This window comes from Chiloscyllium plagiosum, unplaced genomic scaffold (genome assembly GCF_037043375.1).
Source record: "Chiloscyllium plagiosum isolate Xiang-an unplaced genomic scaffold, Cpla_swu_hap1 HiC_scaffold_6, whole genome shotgun sequence".
NCBI classification, from domain to species: domain Eukaryota; kingdom Metazoa; phylum Chordata; class Chondrichthyes; order Orectolobiformes; family Hemiscylliidae; genus Chiloscyllium; species Chiloscyllium plagiosum.
In genome coordinates, this window is record NW_028270144.1 from 114,883,402 (window position 1) to 114,908,987 (window position 25,586).

The 25,586-nt window shown below is 42.9% G+C and overlaps 1 protein-coding gene across 2 annotated transcripts in view; it reads left to right on the plus strand.

Moving 5' to 3' along the window:
* The first annotated feature begins 555 nt into the window (after window positions 1-555).
* LOC122550908 (SH2 domain-containing protein 1A-like) overlaps window positions 556-25,586 on the plus strand; it is a 56,974-nt gene continuing 31,943 nt past the window's right edge. The window contains exons 1-2 of one of the 2 annotated variants that reach the window (XM_043692336.2): window positions 556-925; window positions 11,973-12,033. In XM_043692336.2, coding sequence (XP_043548271.1) covers window positions 597-925; window positions 11,973-12,033 — 390 coding nt within the window. In that variant the 5' untranslated portion in view covers window positions 556-596. The remainder of the gene's footprint in view (window positions 926-11,972; window positions 12,034-25,586) is intronic. The other variant, XM_043692334.2, reaches the window with a different exon arrangement.

Here is a 25,586-nt window from a genome sequence, read left to right on the forward strand (position 1 = left end):
GGGAACTTCAAATATGGAAAGGATGTAGCTATGCAGTATTACCAGGCATTGTTGTTCACATATGGCTCAGAGACACTGAAACCAGTTGAGGCTTTCAACACTGGATAGTAACTCACTTGAATATTTTATTCGCATTATTAGATCCTAGCTGGGGATCGGGTGGGTACCAAGAGAATGCTTTTTCTTGTGGAAGAGACGAGAACTAAGGGACAAAATGTAAAACTAAGGGAATTCCCACTTAAGATGGAGATGAGGAGATTTTATATCTCTCTCAACAGCCCTTGGTCTTTGGAGCTGGAGGGGAATGGTGAGTTGAAGTCACAACTAGATCAGCAATGAACTTTATAGATGGCATAGGAGGATGGAGAAGCTGAATGGTCCATTCCTATTCCCTGAATCACATGTTCTACAGTGGTTTCATCCCAAGCACATTTTTCTTGCTTGAGAATCTGCAGTTAAGCTTAAAACTAAACCATTTAAAATTGTGAAACGAGTAAGATGCGATGTGTGTATTTCCTGTTGAATTGTAGAGCAGCCGGATGTTTTAAACAGGTCGTGAGAGTGAACAGAAACAAAGTGAAGTGCAATCTGACAGAATGGGGAAGCGCCTGTGCATTTCTCTGTACTCGGTCCTGTTTTCACTCAGGAGACTGGGCCGGTTGCAAGATGCCACACACAACAGAAAATATTCCCAAACTCTCCCAGCAGCCTGCCCCGTTTCTGCTTGCAGTAAAACAGGGGGAAGAGAGGGAGAGGGCAACTTGGCGGCTGAGAAGGCCTCAGTGCAAACCATGAGACTGCCCTTCTACCACGGGAAAATCAACAAGTCACAGACCGAGGAGCTATTAGCATCTTCAGGCAAAAACGGCAGCTACTTGATCCGAGACAGCGAGACTGTGCCTGGGAGCTATTGCCTGTGTGTGTTGTAAGTAAGGAAACTGAACAACAACTTGATAAATAAAGGATAAGTTGGTGGCGAATCAAAATAGACGCCAAAATGAAGTTAGGAGCAAATTACTGCAGATGCTGGAATTTGTACTAAAACCAAAAAATGCTGGCGATCAGGCAGCATTCTTGGAGAGAGAACATGAGTTTGCTGTCTCTCCATAGATGCTGCCTGACCCGCTGTGATTGCCAGCATTTTTTGTTGTCGTCAATATGAATTGCCTGTTAAAATTCAACCACTTAGACACAAGCAAGTCAGGGAGATCAGAAGAATGGGGCCGGGGCTAGCTCAGCGTTTTGCGATTCAGTGGATGAGAGCGAAACGTTCAAACAAAAGAAACCCCAGAAATCGCTGGAGAAACTCAGCAGGTCTGGCAGTGTCTGTGGAGCGAGAACGGCGTCAGCGTTTCGAAGGTTAATGCTGTTAGTTTTCCCTCTCTCCACAGATGCTGTCGGATATGTTGAGTTTCTCCAGCAATTTGGGTCTTTGTTTCAGATTTCCAGTATCCGCAGTTATTTGGTGTAACAAGGACGGTGCCAATCAGTTGGCGCCCTTGGAAGGGACATGAGTGAATTTGGATAGCCCCTTTCATCATTCCTTCCCCGCCCCCCCTCACCCATCCCAAAGCGCCTTACCGCCACTGAACCACATTCTGAAATTCAGTAGCTGTTGGAAATTGGAAAAGATCTTGATTTTTTATTGGTTAGCCGAGGTCAGTCCTGCCACATTGAATGGACGGAGTGCACCTGGAAAGCGCTTGTCTGTAAATAGTCGGAGCCATGTGGATGCGAGTCAGCCGAACTTGTGCTCAGGATAATCAATTTCCCAAGTGTTACTGGCAAAACCGTGTGACACCAACTGGCTCCCGATCACGAGGCTGTTCGTACATCAAGTTCACTGACTGTTCAATGAAGGCTTTGTGCACAGACTATTTATAAGGAATTAGTTTCGTTATCCAGTCTCGCAGCAGCTCATTTTATATGTAAATAAATAAGCACGTTTTATTTAATTAAGAAGCCAAATTCAATCGCAGCCTTCCTATTCCAGACGAAACAATTTGACTCTTTTGTGATTTGGGGATGCCGGTGTTGGACTGGGGTGTACAAAGTTAAAAATCACACACCAGGGTCATGGTCCAACAAGTTTATTTGGAAAGACTAGCTTTCAGAGCTCCACAACCACCGAAAGCTAGTGCTTCCAAATAAACCTGTTGGACTATAACCTGGTGTTGCGTGATTTTTAACTTTTTTTTTGTGACAGTGGAATCCAATACGGCTCAGGAAGCGGCTCGGGAAGTTGTAAAGTACCTTACACTCACCTCAAGCTATTAAGATATGTGGATAAAAACCGTAAGAACTGCGGGTGCTGTAAATGAGAAATGAAAGCAGATATTGTTGGAAAAGCTCAGCAGGTCTGGCAGCATTTGTGGAGAGAAAGTAGAGTTAACGTTTCGGGTCGAGTGACCCTTCCCCAGAATTGAGAAATAACACTTGGGAAATTGATTTCCCTGAAATATGTGAATATCGCTTTCGACTCCCGGTTTATGACGAAGCTAGTACCATAACCATAGGCTTGACATAAATACTTGGATGAAATTTTAATGCTTAAGTATTGTGTCCAAGTCTTTCGCTCGGAGTGTGCCCATTAACTGTCCCCAAATTTGTTAAATTATTTGATTCACAAACAAAATGAGTCCTTACTCCGTCCTCCCCGATTTTGACTTCCTTTTACCATCAGACCTTTCCAGTAATTTGCCAACGCCTCACCAGCACCGCAGGAGAGCCTTACCTCACAAATAATTGACATTATTATAGAAGACAAACTAATAGCACTTATGATAAGTTCCAATTTTGGAAACCATTTAACGAAATTGACGTGCGGGGTCCGGAGTGGGAGAGTGGAAATCTGTTTTATAAAGTTACAGTTAAAACCGCGTGGAAGAAGCGATTGAGGTGTATGTGCAATTAATTCCGCACTTGGCCAGAGTAAAATTAGCGCCAGTAAATAAAAACAATGTGGATAAATGTTTAAATCGTCTCCATTTCGGTACACACAGTCAAAACATTTAACCCCCGCGCCTGCGAAAATAAATATTTGGGTGTAAGTCAAATTATCTCAGTAATAAATGCACAGGCTCGCTTTGCAGCGATTTACCATGGACTGAAGTGGAAATTGAACCATGGAGAGGGAGTCATTGAAATTGCATTAGCAGAGATGACAAGCTTTTGTTTCCCTCGATTTTGAGACGGGGGAGGGCGGATGTTGGAAGGTTCGAGAGATCGTTTTAACGGACGTAAAAATGACGATAACAAAACTGCACTTTTCACGATTCGCCACCTGGTTTAACCAGCGACCAAAGCTCTGAAAAACAAGAAGCCCAAATATCTTCAGAATTAGTTGAAAACAATAACGTGGGGTGAGGGGAGGGGGATTGAAACGATTTCAGGCATCGAGAAAAAAAATAACTTCATCAGAAATCTGCGGGGGCGGCTGAATGTTTTACAGTCAGCCCACCACTGAAATGCTTGATGTAGTGAGTTAGTGAAATTCTTCAGATGGGGTCTGTTGCTCGTAGTTTAGACTTTTTTTTGGGAAAAAAAACTTTGAATTCAGCTCTGATTTAAAATTGTGATAATTGCACTCATTCTGAGGGCGGGATTTTATTTTGATCCTGGGATCTGCATGTTCATAGCTTGCAAACTTGAACAAAACGAACAATTTATTCGGGAATGAAAGCTAAACAATGCTGGAGATCACAGCGGGTCCGGCAACATTCACCTGATGAAAGAGCGGCGCTCCGAAAGCTAGTGCTTCTAATTCAACCTGTTAGACTATAACCTGGTGTTGTGTGATTTTTAACACGAGGGAGAGAGAGGGAGCAAACTAACGTTTCACCCGAACTGAAGTGTGGAGGGGGCAGCATTTATGGTAGAGTGAGGGGGTGGAGTGCTGGGGGAGAAACGATGTTGATTACTTAGATTAAATGATCGCAATGTGAGAATTGCAGAACAACTAATTCGGTCGTTCTGACAGCTCCGAGTTGGTTTTTGGCGAGTTTAGAACAGCATGAAAAAGCCGGTTTGCGGGTCTGTGTAATAAACGCCGTCCTTCTGCATCAAGCTTTTCTTGCCTTGCACCAGTCTTACCCAGTTGTGAAAATTGACGGCTTTGCTTGTCCCACGAATTGTAGTGTTTGTGAATCCCTGAAGGTCATGTCGAGGGAGGTGCGTGATGTGTGTGTGTGTGTGGTGTAGAGTCGGGGGGGGGGGGGGGGTGACAGGTGTGGAGGTGCAGGTGTTGGACTGGGGTGGACAAAGTTAAAAATCACACAACACCAGGTTATAGTCCGACAGGTTTGTTTGGAAGCACTAACTAGTATAACCTGGTACTGTGGGATTTTTAGGCTCCCAAAGGAAGCAGGCACGGACCAATGCTTCCAATGCTGTCTCAGTTTTCTTTGTACCTTCTCTGGCACTCGCCCTGGCTTGTTGGAAGGAGATTTTAAACAGGGCGTCAAAACCATCCAGAGCCAAGCAAACATGCTGTTCTGATCAGGGATCACCCTGTCAACCCAAATCCCTCTTCCCTCGGCAGGCAATAAACGATTGCCACATTTATTGGATCCTTTCTCTACGCAAGTTGGAGTTTGTCTAGATGCTAGGAGACTAAACCAGCTCTCGATCTCTGCAATCTCCCAGAGACTCTATTCGAAATAAAACACGGAGATCGAGCTAATATTAAAAATAAACCATTCACTGGTGAATTTTACCCTTTGGCGTTTGTAGAACCTTGAGGTGGCGGTACTTAAGGCGACCTTTGATATCGTCCCGGCAAACGCTTTTAATTCAATCCCCCACCCCTCACTGTGAAGGGTAGGTCCGATGGTAAACTTTCTGAGCGAGAGGTCGCGGGGGGGGGGGGGGGGGGGGGTACGGGGCAGGTTGAGAATATTTCAGCTCACCGCATTCTTTAAGAAAAAAGAGTGAGAATGGACCAAGATTTGAGTGTGTGGTGAGGAATGGGAAGGGTGTGAGGGTATTTGAAAGTCGCTCACGCTAATAAGTGATCCACCCCCCCCCCCCCCCCAAAATATGCTCCTGATTGCAAACACACTTTCTCAAGAGCAGGATACCGTTGCCCTGGGTGGAACTCCTTACACACACCACTCATAGAATCCCAACAGCATTGGTAGAGGCCGTTCGGGCCATCGAGTCTGGACACTCTTGGACGCCAGTCTCTTATGCAAATGTACCCAGGAAATGGTGGAATAGTTACTGCTGGACAGGTGATCCCCAGACTGGGTTTAATGGTTTGGCATTAAATCACTTCAAGGCAGCTGATGGAATTTAAACATATCTCAGACCATAAGATGTCAGAGCAGCAGTAAGCTGATCTGATGATCCTTAACTGTACTTTCCGTTCTTTTCCTCATAACTCTGGATTCTCTTACTGATTAAAACGTCTATCTCAGCCTTGAATATACTTACGGATTCAACACTGGCAGCTCTCTGCAGTAAAGAATACCACAGATTCTTAACCCTCAGAGAAAAAAAACTCATCTCCGTCTCAAATGGGCAATCCGTTACACAAAGACCATTCCCTCTGGTCCTCGACTTTCCCACAACAGGAAAAAAAACATGACAGGATGTACTCTGAAGAGACCCCTAAGAAGTACTCCCTGTATACTCATGACTGTGTAGCCAAATTTCATCTGAACACCATCTCTACAAGTTTGCTGATGACACTACCTTTATGGCTGGGTATCAAGCAGTGACAAGAATGAATACTCGTCAACTGAGGTAGTATGGGCTGAGGTTAGAAACAGGAAAGGAGAGATCACCCTGTTGGGAGTTTTCTGTAGGCCTCCGAATAGTTCCAGAAATGTAGAGGAAAGGATAGCAGAGATTATTCTCATAGGAGTGAGAGAGACAGGGTAGTTGAGGGTAGACGAGGAAAGGGATAGGACACTTGGTGTGGTGTTAAGGTAGCAAGCTCTCCCTCAACACAGTAAAACTAAAGAGCTGATCATCATACTTCCAGAAGCAAGAAGGAGGGAGCACCTGTCTCTATGTCAATGGTGCTGAGATGGAGATTATTGAGAGCATTGAGTTCCTCACCAATGATCACCAACAGTCTGTCCTGATCCATCCACATTGATGCAATGGTCAAGAAGGCACAACAATGCCACTTCTTTTACAGGAGGCTAAGTAAATTTGATGTGTCCATTCACCAACTTTTACAGATGCACCATAGATAGCATTCTATCTGGCTGCATCACTGGTATGGCAATGCTCTGCCCAGGATCATAAAGTGCAGAGAGTTGTGAGCACAGCCCATTCTATTATGTAAGCCTGCCTTCCATCCATTGACTCCATCCATACTTCTTGCTCCCTTGAAAGGCAGCCAACATAATCAAAGACCCCTCCCCCACTTCAGTTATAATCTTATCCAAACTCTTCCAGCAGGCAGAAGATACAAAAGCTTAATCAATGTACCAACAGATTCAAGAACAGTTTCTTGTCCCACTGTTATTAGACATCTGAATGGACTTCTCAAATTTTACTTCTAATGTTGATCTTGCTTTTGTGAACTTTCCTTGCAGCCATAACTTTATATTCCTCGCTCAGTTCAATCACCCTATGATTATTGTATGTTATAGAACATTACAGTGCAGTACAAGCCCTTCAGCCCTCGATGTTGTGCTGACCTTTCATAACAATCTGAAGTCCATCTAACCTACACTATTCCGTGTACATCCATATGCTTGTCCAATGATGACTTAAATGTACTTAAAGTTGGCAAATCTACTACCATTGCAGGCAAAGCATTCCATACCCTTACTACTCTCTGAGTAAAGAAACTACCTCTGACATCTGTCCTATATCTATACTTGGAAAAAATCTCCCCATATACACCACATCAACTGGTTTACTCTCATCTACCTGTTTGGTCACCTTCTCAAAGAACTCAATAAGGTTTGTGAGGTTTGTAAGGTTTGCGACCTACCCTTCACAAAACCATGCTGACTATCTCTAATCATATTATTCTTTTCTAGATGATTATAAATCCTATCTCTTATAACCTTTTCCAACACTTTACCAACAACTGAAGTAAGGCTCACTGGTCTATAATTACCAGGGTTGTCTCTACTCCCCTTCTTGAACAGGGGAACCACATTTGCTATCCTCCAGTCTTCTGGCACTATTCCTGTAGACAATGACAATTTAAAGATCAATGCCAAAGGCTAGGCAATCTCCTCCCTGGCTTCCCAGAGGATCCTAGGATAAATCCCATCCGGTCCAGGAGACTTATCTATTTTCACACTCTGCAGGATTTCTAATACGTCTTCCTTGTGAGCCTCAATCACAACTAATCTAGTAGCCTGTATTTCAGTATTCTCCTCGACAACATTGTCATTTTCTAGAGTGAATACTGTTGAAAAATATTCATTAAGTGCTTCCCCTATCTCCTCTGACTCCACACACAACTTCCCACTACTATCCTTGATTGGCCCTAATCTTACTCTCATCATTCTTTTATTCCTTAAATACCTATAGAAAACCTTATGGTTTACCCTGATCCTATCCACAAACAACATCTCATGTCTCTTCCTAGCTCTTCTGAGCTCTCTCTTTAGGTCTTTCCTGGCTACCTTGTAACCCTCAAGCACCCTAAATGAGCCTTGACATCTCATCCTAACATAAGCCTTCTTCTTCCTCTTGACCAGAGATTCCACTTCTTTCGTAAACCACGGCTCCCGTGCTCTACAGCTTCCTCCCTGCCTGACAGGTACATACTTATCTTGGACACACAGGAGCTTTTCCTTGAATAAGCTCCACATTTCTAATGTACCCATCCCCTGCAGTTTCCTTCCCCATCCTATGCTTCCTAAATCTTGCCTAATTGCATCGTAACTCTTGCCCAGTGTAACTCTTGCCCAGAGGTATACACCTATCCCTTTCTATCACTAAAGTAAACATAACAGAATTGTGATCACTATCACCAAAGTGCTCACCTACTTGCAAGTCTAACACCTAGCCGGGCTCATTACCCAGTACCAAATCTAATGTGGCTTCGCCCCTTGTTGGCCTGTCTGAACACTGTGTCAGGAAGCTCTCCTGCACACACTGGACAAAAACTGACCCATCTATAGTACTCGTACTGTAGTGTTGCCAGTCAATATTTAGAAAGTTGAAGTCCCCCATGACAACTACCCTGTCTCTCTCACTCCTATCGAGAATCATTTCCTTTACATTTCTGGAACTATTCGGAGGCCTATAGAAAACTCCCAGCAGGGTGACCTCTCCTTTCCTGTTTCTAACCTCAGCCATACTACCTCAGTTGACGAGTCCCCAAACATCCTTTCTGCAACTGTAATACTGTCCTTGACCAACAATGCCACACTCTCCCCTCTTTTACCATCTTCTCTGTTCTTACTGAAACATTATGATCTGTCTGTACTGCATGCAAAACAAAACTTGCCAATGTACATAGGTACATGTGACAATAATAAGTCAAACCAAGTGTTTCAATAAGGGGTCTCAAATTATTCTCCTAAACTCCAATGAATACAAGCCAAACATATCTAATCTCTCCCATAAGAAAATTGCTTGATAACTGGGATCAACCTAGTGAACTTTTTCTGAACTGACTCCAGTGACAGACTGTATTTCCTTAGAAAAGACAAAAAAAGGAAGTGATGGAGAAAATCAACAGCTCTGGAAAGAGGAACAAAGTTAACTCTCCAGTCCATTATAGCACTTCTTAAACTTTGCTTTTATCTTACTTCAACTCTGCAATTAAGAAAACCTCTAATGTTGACCATAAATCGGTAGTTGTGCAAAATATGGGTTTACTAATGTTTTTTTAGGAAGGAAGTTTGCTGTCGTTGCCTGATCTGGTCTACATGTGACACTAAGAATAAATGGAGAATCTTTGCATTATCTATTTAGCTTAATATTCCAATCCCGTTGCTTTTGAAATTGGATTAACCAGAAGAACAAATCTATTATTTAAAATTATTCTAGGATAGCATGTTGTTCACATTGTCAAAGAAATATCGTGGATAGAAGCTAATGGGCAGTATGCCATTCCGGTGTGATGTAAGTTAAGGCTGAATCAGTTTGAAGCATTTCAGACCCAGAAAGAGTCAATCCAATGGGCTCTGAAGTAATTGAAGAGTGGACTTTTAAACATTGTATACAGACCATTTGGAGACGTGATTGTCAACAGCTGGCTGCATGGATTACCGTGTAGGTCACCATTTGTCAACCCTCCTCAACTTCTCATTTTCCATAGCTTTTTTTTGCATAACTTTGCTGCCCCAAAGTCAGTGGTTTAATGTGGTTGAAAGTGCATGCACACAGTTGTGGAGAATGCTTGGTCCTCGGTGCTCTTCTGAGCGGCTGCAGAACTGTTAAAGAATTTAGAGTAAATTGGGTAAAGGCAAATGTAGCAACAAGGTGTGAACCACATCCAGCTCAGGAGATCTGTTGTTTCTGCAGGCTACACATAGGAACTGATGCAAACAATTTCAACTTTAAGTTCACGTAGCTCCTTAATAAACCAGAAAAAAAATATAGAACCCAAAGAAAAGACACATGGAGGCAAAATTCATACTAATGACCAACTTGCAAAAATGTTGGAAATGTGAAACCTTCACAGTGTAAATGCTGTAAAATGTACAACAGATTCACAGAACAGTAGTCAGTAACTTTACAGGGTGATAAAATTCTCACTGCTAAAAGTGTTTAACTGCTGATAAATATTTAAAGCACTTTGGTTTACTTTCTTGTTTCATGGGGAGTAACTGGTATTGGCAAGGCCAGCATTTTTTACCAATCCACAATTTAATCATTGAATCATACAGCGTAGAATCTGGCCCTTTGGCTCAACATATTTATGCCCTGACCAACAAACATCAAACTACACCAGTTCCATTTACCTGAACTTGCTCCATAGCCTAGCATGCTTTGCTATTTAAGTGCTCATCCAGATTTTCCTTAGATGTTGCAAGAGTACCTGCCTCTATCTCCCTCTCAGGCAGCACATTCCATATATTACCATCCTTTGGGTGAAAAAAATCTTTCTCAGATCATCTCTAAACCACTTACTCCTCATCTGAAATGTAAGCACTTTGGTCTTAGACATATCTGCCTAAGGAAAATGTTCTCTCGATCTACCCTGATTATGCCTCTCATAATGTTATATCCCTTCCCACCCCACCCCAAACTCCTCCAGGCAACATCGTGGTGAATATCCTATGCACACTATCGTGTCCTTCCGATAGTGTGTTAACCAGAACTGTGCCCAGTATTTTGTCTGTGGCCTAACCAAGTTGTAGAAAGACTTCCTTTCTTCTATATTCAAAGTCCCTGCTAATGAAGGCAAGCATCTTGTATGCCTTCTTCACCACCCTGTCTGCAATGCCCATATCCCATGAGAGAATTAAAAAAAAGTCTGCCACTATTCCTCTTCTAATTGATCAACAGACTGAACTTAATAGGAGAAAGTAAGTGCATAAAATCTGGCAGATGGAGTGTCATGTGGGAAATGCCAAAGTTGAAGAAGGTGGTGCTGGAAAAGCACAGCAGGTCAGGCAACATCCGAGGAGCAGGAGAGTCGATGTTTTGGGCATAAGCCCTTCATCAGGAAAGAAACGCGACTCTCCTGCTCCTCGGATACTGCCTGGCCTGCTGTACTTTTCCAGTGCCAAATATTTGTACTCTGACTCTCCAGCATCTGCAGTCCTTACTTTCTCCTAGAAAATGTCAAAGTCTGCACTTTGGCAGAAACAAGAAAAGTGATTTTGATTTGATTTGTGGTCACATGTAGCTAAGTACAGTAATTCTTGCTTTTTTTGCAAGAATTACAGACAGAAATAGTAAGCATGGATGTACAGATCATAGGGTGAGAAAAAACGTGGACAGAGTGAGGCAAGAACAACATTAACAAGATCAACATTATTTGAAGTTACAGAATCCATTTGTCAGTCAAATAATGGCAGGGAAGAAGCTGTTCTTGAACCTGCTGGTGTGTGTTCAAGCTTCTGTATCTTCTGCCTGACGGAAAAGGTTGTTGGAGAAGTATTATTTACATGGAGAAAATCTACAAAATTCTGAGGTGCAGAGGGATCCAGGTGTACATGACTCATAAATACAGAATGCAGGTGTAATAAATAATTAAGAAGGCTAATGGAATGCTTTGGTTTCGAATTAGAATTAGATTTTATTGTCACGTGTACTCAAGTATAAGAATACAGAAGTACGGTGAAAATTGTACAAAGTCTCCATTCTACGGCACTATCTTGAATAAACAATACCAGGATTTTAAAAAAAAGACAAGAAATTATAGAAACAGAGCCCAAGACATGTACAGATCTTAAACTCCTTATCCAAAAGAAAAGAAAAATGTCCAGATTTTAAAGTCTTATCTCCATGGGCCCAGCCTTGGCTTAGATTTACGGTCAGCCTCTTGCATGGGTTGTCTTTTGAGGATAGGCAGGACAGCTCCTGTTTTCACTGAAGTTTAGAAGAGTGAGGGTTGGTTTGACTTTAATTTATAATGGTTAGTAGTTTTGACAAGGTCAATGTCAGAAGGTTGTTTCTTATTGTGGATCAATTGAGAACGTGAGCACATTGTTTTATGATTAGGGTCACCCCTGAGATAAGGGGAAATAATTTCTGTTGAAAGCTGGTGCAACTTTGGAACTGCCTACCTCAGAGGTGGTGGAGGTCGGGACACTGAATACTTTTATGCTCGAGGTAGATAGGTTCTTGTTCAGATACTTATAAGGGAATCAAAGAAGGTAGATGCAATTTGGAACACAGAGTAGCCATGATCTTATTGAATGGTGGAGCAGGCTTGAAGAGCTGGATTGCCTGTTTCTGCTCCATATTGGTATGAAATCTCAAGTTATTAACATTACCTCAATTATATGCTCCAGGGATTTGAAGATGCATCATGTCCCACTCCCCCATTTTGATTGGATTTTAACATAACTCTAATTATTTCTTTGCATCTCCAGGAATCAAACGTTTGTTCATACTTATCGGATTTTTGAAAATTCTGGAAATTGGCATGTTCAGGTAAGGATCTACAGTCTGTTTTAATAAGCGATTGCAACTCCCTTAAACCCAGACCTGAAGGAGTTTGCCCATTCCACAGACTCAACCTTGAGTTGGGTGATATGCAGTGGGAAAGAAACGGACCTTGGAATTAAATATCAGACCGAGGAAGTAGGCAATCTGTGACCTGCCAAGATGAATGATGAATGTCAGAAAAGCAAGACTAATAAAGCAACATAAACTTCATAAAGGAGCAAAGTGCAAATACACCATCAAAAAAGGTTGCTTGTTGAAAAACCTACAGCAATACAAAGTTTCAAATATATATGTTAACTGTGTGAATAATCAACAATCACATTTGACACAGAGTGAAGGATATTATTAAGCTAGAGAGGGTTCAAAAGTGATTGACCGGGATGTTGCTGGATATTGAAGGTTTGTGTTATAAAGGAAGGCTGGATAGGCCGGGACTTTTTTCAGTGGAGCAAAGGAGGTTGAGAGGTGACCTTATAGAGGTTTATAAAATCATGAGAGTTATAGATAGGGTTAATTGTACGTGTATTTTCCCGAACATGGGAAATTTAAAGTCTAGGGGGCATATTTTTAAGATGAAAGAAGAGAATTTCAAAAAGACATGAGTGGCAATTTTTTTATGCAGAGGTGGTTCGCATGTGGAATGAACTTCCTGAGGAAGTATTGGATGCGAGCACAGTTATGTTTAAAAGACACTTTAATAAGTACATGAATAGGAAAGGTTTGGAGAGATATGGACTAGGAATAGGCAGGTGGGTCTTCTTTAGTTTGGAATTGTGTTCGGCATGGAGCGAAGGGTTTGTTTCCGTGCTGTACGACTCTATGCCTATGATAGAAACCTATGCACCAACCTGATTCCCACCAGCCATCCAGCCAAATTAACCAAAAATAGCTCCCTCTTCAAGGGGTACACCTGGAGCAGTGTGTGCAGTTTTTTGTCTCCTTATTTCAGGATGAATGTTCTGGTTCTATTCTGGGAGTGAATGAAGGTTTACCAGCTTGATACCTGGGATGGTAGGGCTGACATATGAAGAGAGACTGGCTCAATTATGTTCACTGGAGTGTAGGAGAATGAGGTGGGGAGAGGGAATGTCATAGAAACCTAAGAAATTTGAACCAGACTAGACAGGTTAAATGTACGAAGTGTGTTCCCAATGGTTGGATATTCCACAACAAGGGGTCACAGTTTAAAGATCTGGTAGGCTATTAAGCACTGAAATGATGAGAAATTTCCTTTTTTTGAAGTAATTCATCAGGCTCTGATTCTTTTATATCAATAAATGAAGACAGCCCTTGGGAGCAGATATCTCCAGTACCCTGCAAAAAAAAGCAAAACATAGGCAAGTTTCCAAATTAATTAAATATACTGGTCTGAAGATGATCTGTCTGAGTCCATGTTGTTTTGGGCTCTGATTAAGAAAGATGTGTAGATTTTTCTTCAATTGCAGGGGTTAGTAGCCTCTACAGAAAATTCATAATATTCAGTATATCCCATCGATCAACCTTATAAAGCTGGTTATGATTCATTTTAGAACTTTCATATTACTGGGGATATTACAGACATCATTGTAGTATCTTTCCTGTGATGAGCTTCTGGAATTCCCTGCTGCAGAAAGTGGTTGAAGCCAAAACATTGAATGTTTTCAAGAAGGAGTTGGGTATAGTTCTTTGAGACATAGGGATCAAAGGGTATGGGGGAGAAAGTGGGAACAGGGTGCTGAGTTGGATGATCAGCCATGATCATATTTGGGGTGGCATGGTGGCTCAGTGGTTAGCACTGCTGTCTCACAGCACCAGGGTCCCAGGTTCAATTCTAGCCTCGGGCAACTGTCTGTGTGGAGTTTGCACATTCTCCCCGTGTCTGCATGGGTTTCCTCCCACAGTCCAAAGATGTGCAGGTCAGGTGATTTGGCCATGCTAAATTGCCCATAGTGTTAGGCGCATTAGTCAGTGGGAAATGGGTCTGTGTGGGTTAATCCTTCGGAGGGTCAGTGTGGACTTGTTGAGCCGAAGGGCCTTTTTCCACACTGTAGGGAATCTAATCATATTGAATAATGGTGCATAAAGTACCAAAGGGCTTATTTTCTGTGTTTCTATGAATCCAAGTTGCTGTGGGAACATACATTTTTTACATACATGTTGTAGCCTGGAGCTATGGATAGTGATGGTAGTGACTCCAATGTCTTTCATTTGCATAGCTGACCATGGACCTTTTCCCCCTTTTGCTGCCTGCCATCAGCATACATTGGAAGGGTTTGCAAACTGATGCTTTTTGATAATCAATCTGTTTTGAACATCCCTTCCTTGGCCATCCCTTCTTTGGAGTGGGATCCTGGAGTTAAACCCAGAGCCCCATTGGCGTAGAGACAAGAACACTGCCCACTGAGCTACAAGCTTCTCCTATGAGTACTGACAGACTGTGTTTAAGGGCGGTTTGACTCTCTGCACCCTTTTACAAGTTCCTGCTGTTTTGCAAGCTTAGCATTCATCCTAGCAGGTCAGAATTGGCGATTGTGGCAAACCTTACTATCACCACATTCATACCGGATGTTTCACACTTGTGCATTTTGTTTGTGCGCAGAGAACAAATACTGTCATGGTGGTGGTGGGGAGGGATTTTAATACAAGTCTACAGTTAAAAGCCCCAAGGGAACTTGGCTGCATCTCAAACTCTGCTGCAGGATGTTTGTACTTAACTTTGAGGTTAGCTGATAATAACAGGAAGAAAGCATTCTGTAGATTCTTTTTACCTCCCCTGTGCTTTCTAAAATGTTTAATTGCTACTCGTACTTTGTAAGTGTAATTGTTGCTGCGCAGGCCAATTTGGCAGCCAAAGTGGCACAGCAAGATCCCGCGGACACCAATAAGATAGATGGCCAGTTACTCATTCCTTTCTGATGAACTCTTTTGGGACACCATGCATGAAAACCGAAACTAATATTGCTCGTCAAGAAGTTATTAAGGGGTATATGTCAGTGCAAGTATATAGAATTGAATCATGATGTCATGGAATAATGGAACAGGCTTGTGAGGTATGCCTATATTCCCAGTATGACTGCAGCTCATCTCAGTCTTCTGATACAATTTGAAAACAACCCACATCATTGGTCACTTGCATGAAACAAAGAACTGCGGTTGCTGGAGATCTGAAACAAGCAGAAACAGAAATTGCTGGTGAAACTCAGCAGGTCTGGTAGAGAGAAAAACAGAGTTAATTCAAGTCCAGTGACTCCACTTCAGAAGTTGGTATGGTGTGCGCAGGAATTCTGTTGCTATGACAGAATTTGCACTCCACAGAGCCACTGCCAATCCTCAGAGCTGTTGCCTAAACAATTCTAGCAAACGACTGGAGTCTAAAGTTGTTGGACTGAATGCTGGTATCTGCAGCTGTGATGGTAGCAGTTTGAATGTTGCTGGCAGAAAGCAGTCTTTGCGTCGTGTGACTCTGAGCTTCCACTGCAGCACACGGACACTGTGAAACAAATACAGAGAGTGTTGGATGTAATCAACTGGTCCAACAGCATCTGTGGAGACAGAAACAGAGTTAACATTTTGAGTCTGCAATGACTTCTTCAGAAATGACCAAGAAAGGGTGGCACGGTGCCTCAGTGATAAGCACTGTTGCCTCATGGTGCCAGGGACCCAGGTTTGATTCCACCCTCTGATAACTGTCTGTGTGGAGTTTGCACATTTTCTCCATGTGTATGGGTTTCCTCTGTTTTCTCTAGTTTTCTCCCACAGTCCAAAGGTGTGCAGGTTAGGTCGATTGGCCGTGCTAAGTTGCCCTCTAGTGCGCAGGCTAGACGAATTAGCCATGGAACATGCAGGGTTACTGGGTTTGGGTGCTGTGCCCTTCAGAAGGTTGGTGTAGACTTGATGGGCTGAGTGGCCTGCTTCATGCTTAGGGATTCAATGATTCTAACTTTTAAACTGAAGTACAGTACTGTCTGGGCCTCTGGGACTTACTAGTCCAGTGATATGCTGCTGCCTTCCCCTATATATGAGCCCTCTACTGGTCTGTAGAGGGAACAGACCCCTGCATAAGAGGCTTGTACTGATGCCCCAGTGATGGAAGTTGGTTATACAGGGGCTAGAGCGTCCTGAACCTGTTTAGCAAGGACCACTCTCACTGTGGTAGCTCACAGATGTAGTTCACCATTCGCCAGGTGAGTTTTGGCATGGGAACTCATTCATGATTTCTTGCATTTCACGTCCTTTTAATTCAAAACAGTTGTGTTGGTCAAACTTGTGGAGTAAGTTTATCTTTACTTGGTGCTGAGATGAAAGACGGACAGTAGGTGGGTTGAGCAGGTCATCATGAAATGGGTGAGTGACATGGTTTCAACCAACTGGTGGGTTTCTGTCCATTGGTGGATGTGTGGGGGAGTGATGTTTGAGAGGTCGGGAAGCCATAGGAGTTGATGTTCTGCACAGGGTTTCAGTTCTAGTTTGTGTTGACAAGAATAGTGTCTGAGCAGCTTGATAGATACAGAGAGTCATAGTATAGGTACACTGAGTAGCACAGTATGTAGGTTGAGTAGTGTGATAGATACAGTGAGCATATGAGAGTTGCAATGAGCAACTCTCTGCGAGATAGAGTGTACTCTCTAAAATCTTAGAATTTAGTGTTGAGGACCTATTGCCTGCCAAGTCAAGCCTCATCACTCAAATTATCAGGCAGCGCAAGCTTTGTGAGCAGCCTGCGCCAGAAGCAATGAATAGAGACTGATACCACAGTAATATGTTCATGTTCATACTTTTGGGAGATTCCGTTTTGTTCTCTTTATGTAATAAGACCATAAGACATAGAATCAGAAGTAGAGTGGTGCTGGAAAAGCACAGCAGGTCAGGCAGCATCTGAAGAGCAGGCAAAAGCCCTTCCTCAGGAATGCCCTGATCATTCCTCAGGAAGGGCTCCTGCCTGAAATGTCGAATTACTTGCTCCTTGGATGCTGGCTGACCTGCTGTGCTTTTCCAGCACCACTCTAATCTTGACTCTGATCTCCAGCATCTGCAGTCCTCACTTTCGCCTACAGGATCAGAAGTAGGCCATCCAAATCATTGTTTGTTCCATCATTCAATGAGATCATGTCCTTTATATCATTAGAACCATTGGGTCGTACAGCATGGTAACAGACCCCTCAGTCCAATCAGTCCATGCCAAACATGATCCCAAACTGAACTAGTCCCACCTGCCTGCTCCTGGCCCATATCCTGCCAAAACTTTCCCATTCATGTACTCATCCAACATTCACCACTACCTCAGGAAGTTCATTCCACTCGTGAACCACCCTTTGTGTAAAACATTTGCCCCCATGACTTTTTAAATCTCTACCCTCTCACCTTAAAAGTGTGCCCCCTACTCTTGAAATTCCTCCATCCTCGGGGAAAAAAACACCTACTATTAACTCTATCTATACCCTACATGATTTTATGAACTTCAATAAAAGGTCACCTCTCAACTTCCTATGCTCCAGTGAGAAAGGTCCCAGCCTATCCAGTCTTTCTTAAAAAAAACTAGTTAAATATCAAATGCACTCACAGTGACTCTTGTCTCTCAACCCTCACCAGCTGAGCATTACTCTACATCTAATTTTAGGGGAAAAGAAATACAAAATGCCTTTTCTACCTCTTACCTGATTAACACAATGATTTACTGTCTCATTGTACAATTTAATCTTTGCTTTGCTATAATTTGGCGAAAGGCATTAAAAACTTAATTACCGCAGTCTGAATGAATGAACGCAGCACAGCGCAATCTCATAAAGTCACACTGATTCATATCGTAAATCACTAAACATCAGAAATTTTAAAAGCTCTCATTTCATACCTTCGTTTTTAGTGGCTGACTGATAAAATCACACATTCATTTCTTATTCAGATTTGCATTTTTCTTGTTTTTTTGAAAAACAAATTTAGAAGTGTATCGGTAATATTGTTGAATTTTTGTAGATTCAAGATATATGTCAGCAATAAATGTTATTTCAATTTATAACTGTCCAGCCCCTAGTCTTTTTCTACGTGATCAACTTTTAATAAAGAAAAACTGGTCCAATTAAAACTGTAAGGGCCTTTAAATGACAGGTTAAAGATTCAGTGAACTGAAATGAATGTTAGAAATGTTATTGATGTCTTCACAGCTTAATTTCAAGGCCAAAGCTTTCAAAATGGAATTGTGTTAAATCCTTTCCATTGTTTTGCTCAATTGAGTTGCAAATTTAGTGGGTAGGTGTTGGCCTAGTGACATTATCACTGGATGATTATTAATTCAGAGACCAAGGCAGTATTCTGGAAATACGGATTCATGGTACCATGGCAGATAACAGTTTGGAATTAAGAGCTTGATGATGACCATGTAATCATTGCTAATTATCAGAAAACACCCATCATTTTCTTTACCTGGTTTGGTGACTCCAGACCAACAGCAACGTGGCAATAAATGCTGGTTCAACCAGTGATACCCACATCCCATTAATAAAAACAACTTATTGTCTCAAAGAAATTACTTTCTGTTTCATAGTCTAATTTATTCATCTACAACAAAACTGTTCTAGTGACTATCCTCCTAAATTACAGTAGATGTCCGAGAAAGATATCGTCTGCTTTTGTGGAATTTAGTTTCTCACAGCAGTGACAACAGGTTCAATAATTTTAAGGGAAGGCTTTCTAAAACGGGACAGTTGGTTAACTCGGCGAGCTAACCAACTACCTCATCCACAACCCGAGCTAAAGGTCTTCATGAAAACCTTAAAGCTTTATAAAATATGGAGGGACAGAGATTAATTGTACTTTTTGTTATTCAGAGGAAGTCGCGCTCTATTCAGACCAGAACAAAATAATTTCAGGACTTTAATTCAGTCTCTTATCGTAGACTCAGTTGCTGAAAAGTTTGGATGTTTAATGCCAGTGGGAGAGTCATGCACATTTGGTGTGAACTGCACTCAATGCCATTTTGCTGAGGGGTTAGCCAATAGTCAGTGAGTGAGCGTATAATAGGCAGATCATTCAGTCAATCCCCATGTAATACTGCTTTGACAACGGTGCTGATATTTCAGAGCTTGATGCTACAGCTAATGCCCTCTCTTAATGATGCATGGATGAACACATATGCAGCAAATCCAACCCAGCTAGTTACCTTGCCATCAGTCTAGTCTCAATCAACAGTGAAGTGATGGAATATGTCATCAGCAGTGCTATCAAGGAGCACCAGCTTAGCAATAACGTTGGATTTCTGCCAGGACCACTCAGCTCCTTATGTTATTAGAGTCTTAGTTCATAGACAAAAGAACTGAATGCCAGAGGTGAGATGGGAGTGACATCCCTTGATGTAAAGGCTGTATTTAACTGAATGTGCCATCAAGTAGCCCTAGCAAAACAGGAGCCCATAGGAATTAAGGAGAAATCTAGGTACAGTCATAAAGAAAGATGGCTGTAGGTATTGGAGGTTAGTCATTCAGCTTCAGGCCATCACTCCAGGAGATCCTCAGGGGACTTCCAATGCTTATAGTTCATGACCTTCCCTCAATTATAGTTTCAGAAGTTGGACTGTGTTATGATTGTATAATGTTGAGTGCCATTCACAGTTCTTTAGATACTGACACAGTCCATGCCCAAATGCAGCAAGACCTGGACAATGTACAGGTTTGGGCTGACAAGTAGCAAATAACAGTTGTGCCACAGAAGTGCCAGGCAATGACCATCTCCAACAACAGAAAATTTAGCAATAGCACTTTACCTTGCAAGGACTTAGCAAGGCATTCGACAAGGTTCCCCATAGGAGACTGGTTAGCAAGACTAGATCTCACAGAATGCAGGGAGAACTAACCATTTGGATACAGAACTGACTCAAAGGTAGAAGACAGAGGGTGATGGTGGAGGGATTTTTTCAGACTGGAGGCCTGTGACCAGTGGGGTGCCACAAGGATCGGTGCTGGGTCCACTACCTTTCATCATTTATATAAATGATTTGGATGTGAGCATAAGAGGTACAGTTAGTAAGTTTGCAGATGACATCAAAATTGGAAGTGTAATGGACAGTGAAGAAGGTTACCTCAGATTACAACAGGATCTTGATCAGATGGGCCAATTGGCTGTGGAGTGTCAGATGGAGTTTAATTTAGATAAATACAAGGTGCTGCATTTTGGGAAAGCAAATCTTAGTAGGACTTGTACACTTAATGGTAAGGTCCTAGGGAGTGTTGCTAAGCAAAGAGACCTTGGAGTGCAGGTTCATAGCTCCTTGAAAGTGGAGTCGCAAGTAGATAGGACAGAGAAGAAGGCGTTTGGTATGCTTTCCTTTATTGGTCAGAGTATTGAGTACGGGAGTTAAGAGGTCATGTTGCGACTGTACAGGACATTGGTGAGGCAGCTGTTGGAACATTTCGTGCAATTCTGGTCTCCTTCCCATCAGGAGGATGTTGTGAAACTTGAAAGGGTTCAGAAAAGATTTACAAGGATGTTGCCAGGGGAGGAGGATTTGAACTACGAGGAGAGGCTGAACAGGCTGGGGCTGTTTTCCCTGGAGTGTTGGAAGCTGAGGGGTGACCTTATAGAGGTTTATAAAATCATGAGGGGCATGGATAGTATAAATAGCCAAGGTCTTTTCTCTGGGCTCGGGGAGTCCAGAACTAGAGGCCATAGGCTTAGGGTGAGAGGGGAAAAATATAAAAGAGACCCAAGGGGCAACCTTTTCACACAGAGGGTGGAGCGTGTATGGAATGAGCTGCCAGAGGAAATGGTGGAGGCTGGTACAATTGCAACATTTAAGAGGCATCTGGATGAGTATATGAATAGGAAGGGTTTGGAAAGATACAGGCTGGGTGTTGGCAGGTGGGACTAGATTAGGTTGGGATATCTGGTCAGCATAGATGAGTTGGACCTAAGGGTCTGTTTCCATGCTGTACATCTCTATGACTCTATGACTGTAATAAACACTACATTGGTGTGTACATTGCAGGCAGGCAGAGAACTGACCACCAGGATTCATGAACATCAACTAGCCACAAAAAGAAATGAACCACTATCACTAGTATCCTCACATACGGATGAGGAAGATCATCACTTTGACTGAGACTACACACCTATACTTGGACAAGCCAAACAGAGACACGCATGAGAATTCCTCGAAGTATGGCACTCCAACCAGAACACTATCAACAAACACATTAATTTGGACCCCATCTACCATCCTCTCAGAAAAAGAACCAGAAATGACATCACCAACCCAAAGAAACCCAAACACATAAATAGGAAGGGGGGCATAACATCACCGCTTCACCGAGGCTCACTGATGATGTTTTTACCTAGTATGAACATAGAATGTTAAAGCGCAGTACAGGCACTTTGGCCCTTGATGTTGCGCCAACCTTTGAAAATACTCTGATGTCCATACACTGTTCCATTATTATCCATACAAATGTTCAATGCCCATTTAAATGCCCTTAATCTCAGTGAGTCTCACACTGTTGCAGGCAGGCCGTTCCACACCCCTACTACTCTCTGAGTGAAGAAACTGCCCCTAATATCTGTCCTAAATCTATCAGCCCTCAATTTAAAGCTATATCCCCTCACATTAGCCTTCACCATCTGAGGAAAAAGGTTCTCACTGTCCATCCTATCTAACCCTCTGATTATCTCATACGTCTCAATTAAGTCACCTCTCCACCCTCTTCTCAACAATGAAAACAGCCTCAGTTCCCTCAGCCTTTCCTCGTAAGACCTTCTTTCCATACCAGACAACATCCTAATAAATCTCCTCTGAACCCTTTCCAAAGCTTCCACATCCTTTCTATAATGTGGTGCCCAAAACTGTAAACATTACTCCAGGTGCGGCCTTACCAGTGTCTTGTACAGTTGAAGCATGATCTTGTGGCTCTGAAACCCAATCCCCTTACCAATAAATGCTGACACACCACATGACTTTTTACCAACACTATCCACCTGGGTGGCAACTATCAGGGATTTATGCACCAGGACACTGAGATCTCGCAGTTTATTTACACTGCCAAGAATTTTACAATTAGCCCAGTACTCTCCATTCCTGTCACTTCTTCCGAAGTGAACTACCTCACACTTTTCCACATTAAACTCCATTTACCACTTCTCAGCCAGCTCTACATCTTATCTATGTCCCTCTGTAACCCACAACAAACTTCGACACTATCCACAACTCTGCCTACCTTAGTGTCATCCGCAAATTTACTAACTCATCCTCCTACACCCACATCCAGATCAGTTATAAAAATGGCAAACACCAGTGGCCCCAAAACAGATCCTTGTGGCACACCACTGGTAACTGAACTCAAGGGTGGACATTTCCCATCAACCATCACCCTCCGTCTTCTTTCAGCTAGCCAATTTCTGATCCAAACCACAAAATCACCTTCAATCCCGAAACTCCGTATTTTGTGCAATAGCCTACTGTGTGAAACCTTATCAAACGCCTTACTGAAGTCCATATACACCACATCAATTGCTTTACCTTTATCCACCTGTTTTGTCACCTTCTCAAAGAACTCATTAAGGTTAGTGAGGCACAACCTATCCTTCACAAAACCGTGTTGACTATCCCTAATCAAATTATTCCTCTCCAGATGATTATAAATCTTATCTCTTATAATCTTTTCCAACACCTTACCCACAACCGAAGTAAGACTCACTGGCCTATAATTACCAGGCCTGTCCCGACTCCCCTTCTTAAACAAGGGAACAACACTTGCTGTCCTCCAGTCTTCTGGCACTATACCTGTCGACAATGATGACATGAAGTTCAAAACCAAAGGCTTCGCAATCTCCTCCCTGGCTTCCCATAGAATCAGAGGATAAATCCCATCCAGCCCTGGGGCCTTATCTATTTTCAGATCTTCCAAAATTGCTAAAACCTCCTCTTTGTCAACCTCGATCTCATCTAATCTTGTAGCCTGTGTCTCTGTATTCTCACTAACATTGCCCTTTTCCAATGTGAATATTGATGAAAAGTATTCATTAAGCGCTTTCCCTATGTCCTCAGATTTCACACACAACTTTCCATACTATCTTTGATTGGTCCTAATCTTACTCAGTCATTCTTTTTTTCCTGATTTTTCTATAGAAGGCCTTAGGGTTTTCCTTGATTCTATCCACCAAAAACTTCTCATGTCCCCTCCTGGCTCTTCTTAGTCCTCTCTTTAGGTCTTTTCTGGTTAACTTATTACTCTTAAGCCCCCTAACTGAGCCTTCATGCCTCATCCTCTTCCTTCTTCTTCCTCTTGACAAGGCCTTCAACTTTTTAAATAAACTATGGCTTCCTCTCTCGACAACTAAGTCTTTGCCTGATAGGGAAATACTTATCAAAGACCTGCAGTAGCTATTCCTTGAATAAGCTCCACATTTCAAGTGTGTCCATCCCCTGCAGTTTTCTTTCCCATCCTATGCATCCCAAATCTTGCCTAATCGCATCATAATTGCCTTTCCCCCGGTTATACCGCTTTCCCTGCAATATATACCTATTCCTGCCCATTGCTATTGTAAATATAACCGAATTATAGTCACTATTGCCAAAGTGCTCACCAACCTTCAAATCTAACACCTGGCCGGGTTCATTCCCCAGTACCAAATCCAATATGGCATTGCCCCTTGTTGGCCTGTCTACATACTGTGCACACATTGAACAAAAACTGACCCATTTAAACTACTTGAACTACAGTATTCCCAGTCAATATTGGGGAATTTAAAGTCCCCCATAATAACTACCCTGTTACTCTCACTGCTATCGGGAATCATCTTTGCTATCCTTTCCTCTATTTCCTAGAACACTTTGGAGGCCTATAGAAAACTCCCAACAGGGTGACCTCTCCTTTTCTGTTTCTAACCTCAGCCCAAACTACCTCAGTGAATGAGTTCTCACATGTTCTCTCAGCTGCTGTAATAGTGGGCGGCATGGTGGCACAGTGGTTAGCCGCCTCAGGCGACTGATTGTGTGGAGTTTGCACGTTCTCCCCATGTCTGCGTGGGTTTCCTCCGGGTACTCCGGTTTCCTCCCACAGTCCAAAGATGTGCAGGTCAGGTGAATTGGCCATGCTAAATTGCCCGTAGTGTTAGGTAAGGGGTACATGTAGGGGTATGGGTGGGTTGCACTTCGGCGGGGCGGTGTGGACTTGTTGGGCCGAAGGGCCTGTTTCCACACTGTAAGTAATCTAATACTGCCCCGGATTAACAATGCCACACCTTCCCCCCTTTTACCATCATCTCTGTTCTTGCTGAAACATCTAAATCTCGGAATCTGCAACAATCATTCCTGTCCCTCCTCTAGCCATGTCTCTGAAATGGCCACAACATCGAAATCCCAGGTACCAAACCATGCTGCAAGTTCACCCACCTTAGTCCGATGTTCCTGGCACCAACATCCTGATTGCCAGTGCCCTCTTGCAACCTTGTAAACCTATCCTTGACCTCATTACCCTCAACCTCCTGTACACTGGAACTGCAATTCAGGTTCCCACCCCCCTGCTGCATTAGTTTTAATCCCCCCCCGAAGAGTGTGAGCAAATTCTCCACCCAGGATATTGGTACCCCTCTCGTTCAGGTGAAGACCATCCTGTTTGTGGAGATCCCAACTTCCCCAGAAAGAGCTCCAATTATCCAAGAATCCAAAACTCTCCCTCCTGCAGCCACATGTTCAGCTCCACGCTCTCCCTGTTCCTCACTTCACTAGCACATGGCACAGGCAACAAACCAGCAATAACAACTCTGTTTGTTCTAGCTCTAAGCTTCCACCCTAGCTCCCTGAATTTCTACCTTAGATCCCCACCTTTCTTCCTACCTATGTAGTTGCTGCCTATGTGGACCATGATTTGGGGCTGCTACCCCTCCCCCTCAAGGATCCTGAAAACATGATCAGAGACATCACAAACCCCGGCACCTAGGAGGCAACACACCAATTGTGAGGCTCTCTCATTCGCACAAAACCTTCTATCTGTTCCCCTAAATATAATGATGAAACGTCTGAAACTGAACCTTCCAGCTCACCGAGCAAACTCACATCCACAGCCTTTTACCTTCAATGGCTTTACCATCTCTGAATCTCCTACTGTCAACATCCTGGGGATTAACATTGTTGAGAAACTGAACTGTAATATTCTGGTTACAAAAGCAAGTCAGATGTTATGAATCTTGCAGTAAGTAACTCACCTCCTGACTTCCCCAAGCCATACCATATGTAAGGCACAAATCAGAAGTGTGATGGAATACTTTGCATTTGCCTGGATGAGTAAAGCTCCAACAACACCAAACTACAATAGCAAACCATCCAGGACAAAGCAGCCTGCTTGATTAGCACCACATCTTCAAACATACACCCCCCTCCTCCACTGACGCTCAGTCGCAGCAGTGTGTACTATCTACAAGATGAACTGCAGGAATTCACCAAGGCTACTTAGACAGAACCTTCCATACCTACTACAGTCTAAAAGAACAATGGCAGCAAATACATGGGAACGCCACCACCTGCAAGTTCCTCTCTGAACCACTCACCAGCCTGACTTGGAAAATATCGCTGTTCCTTA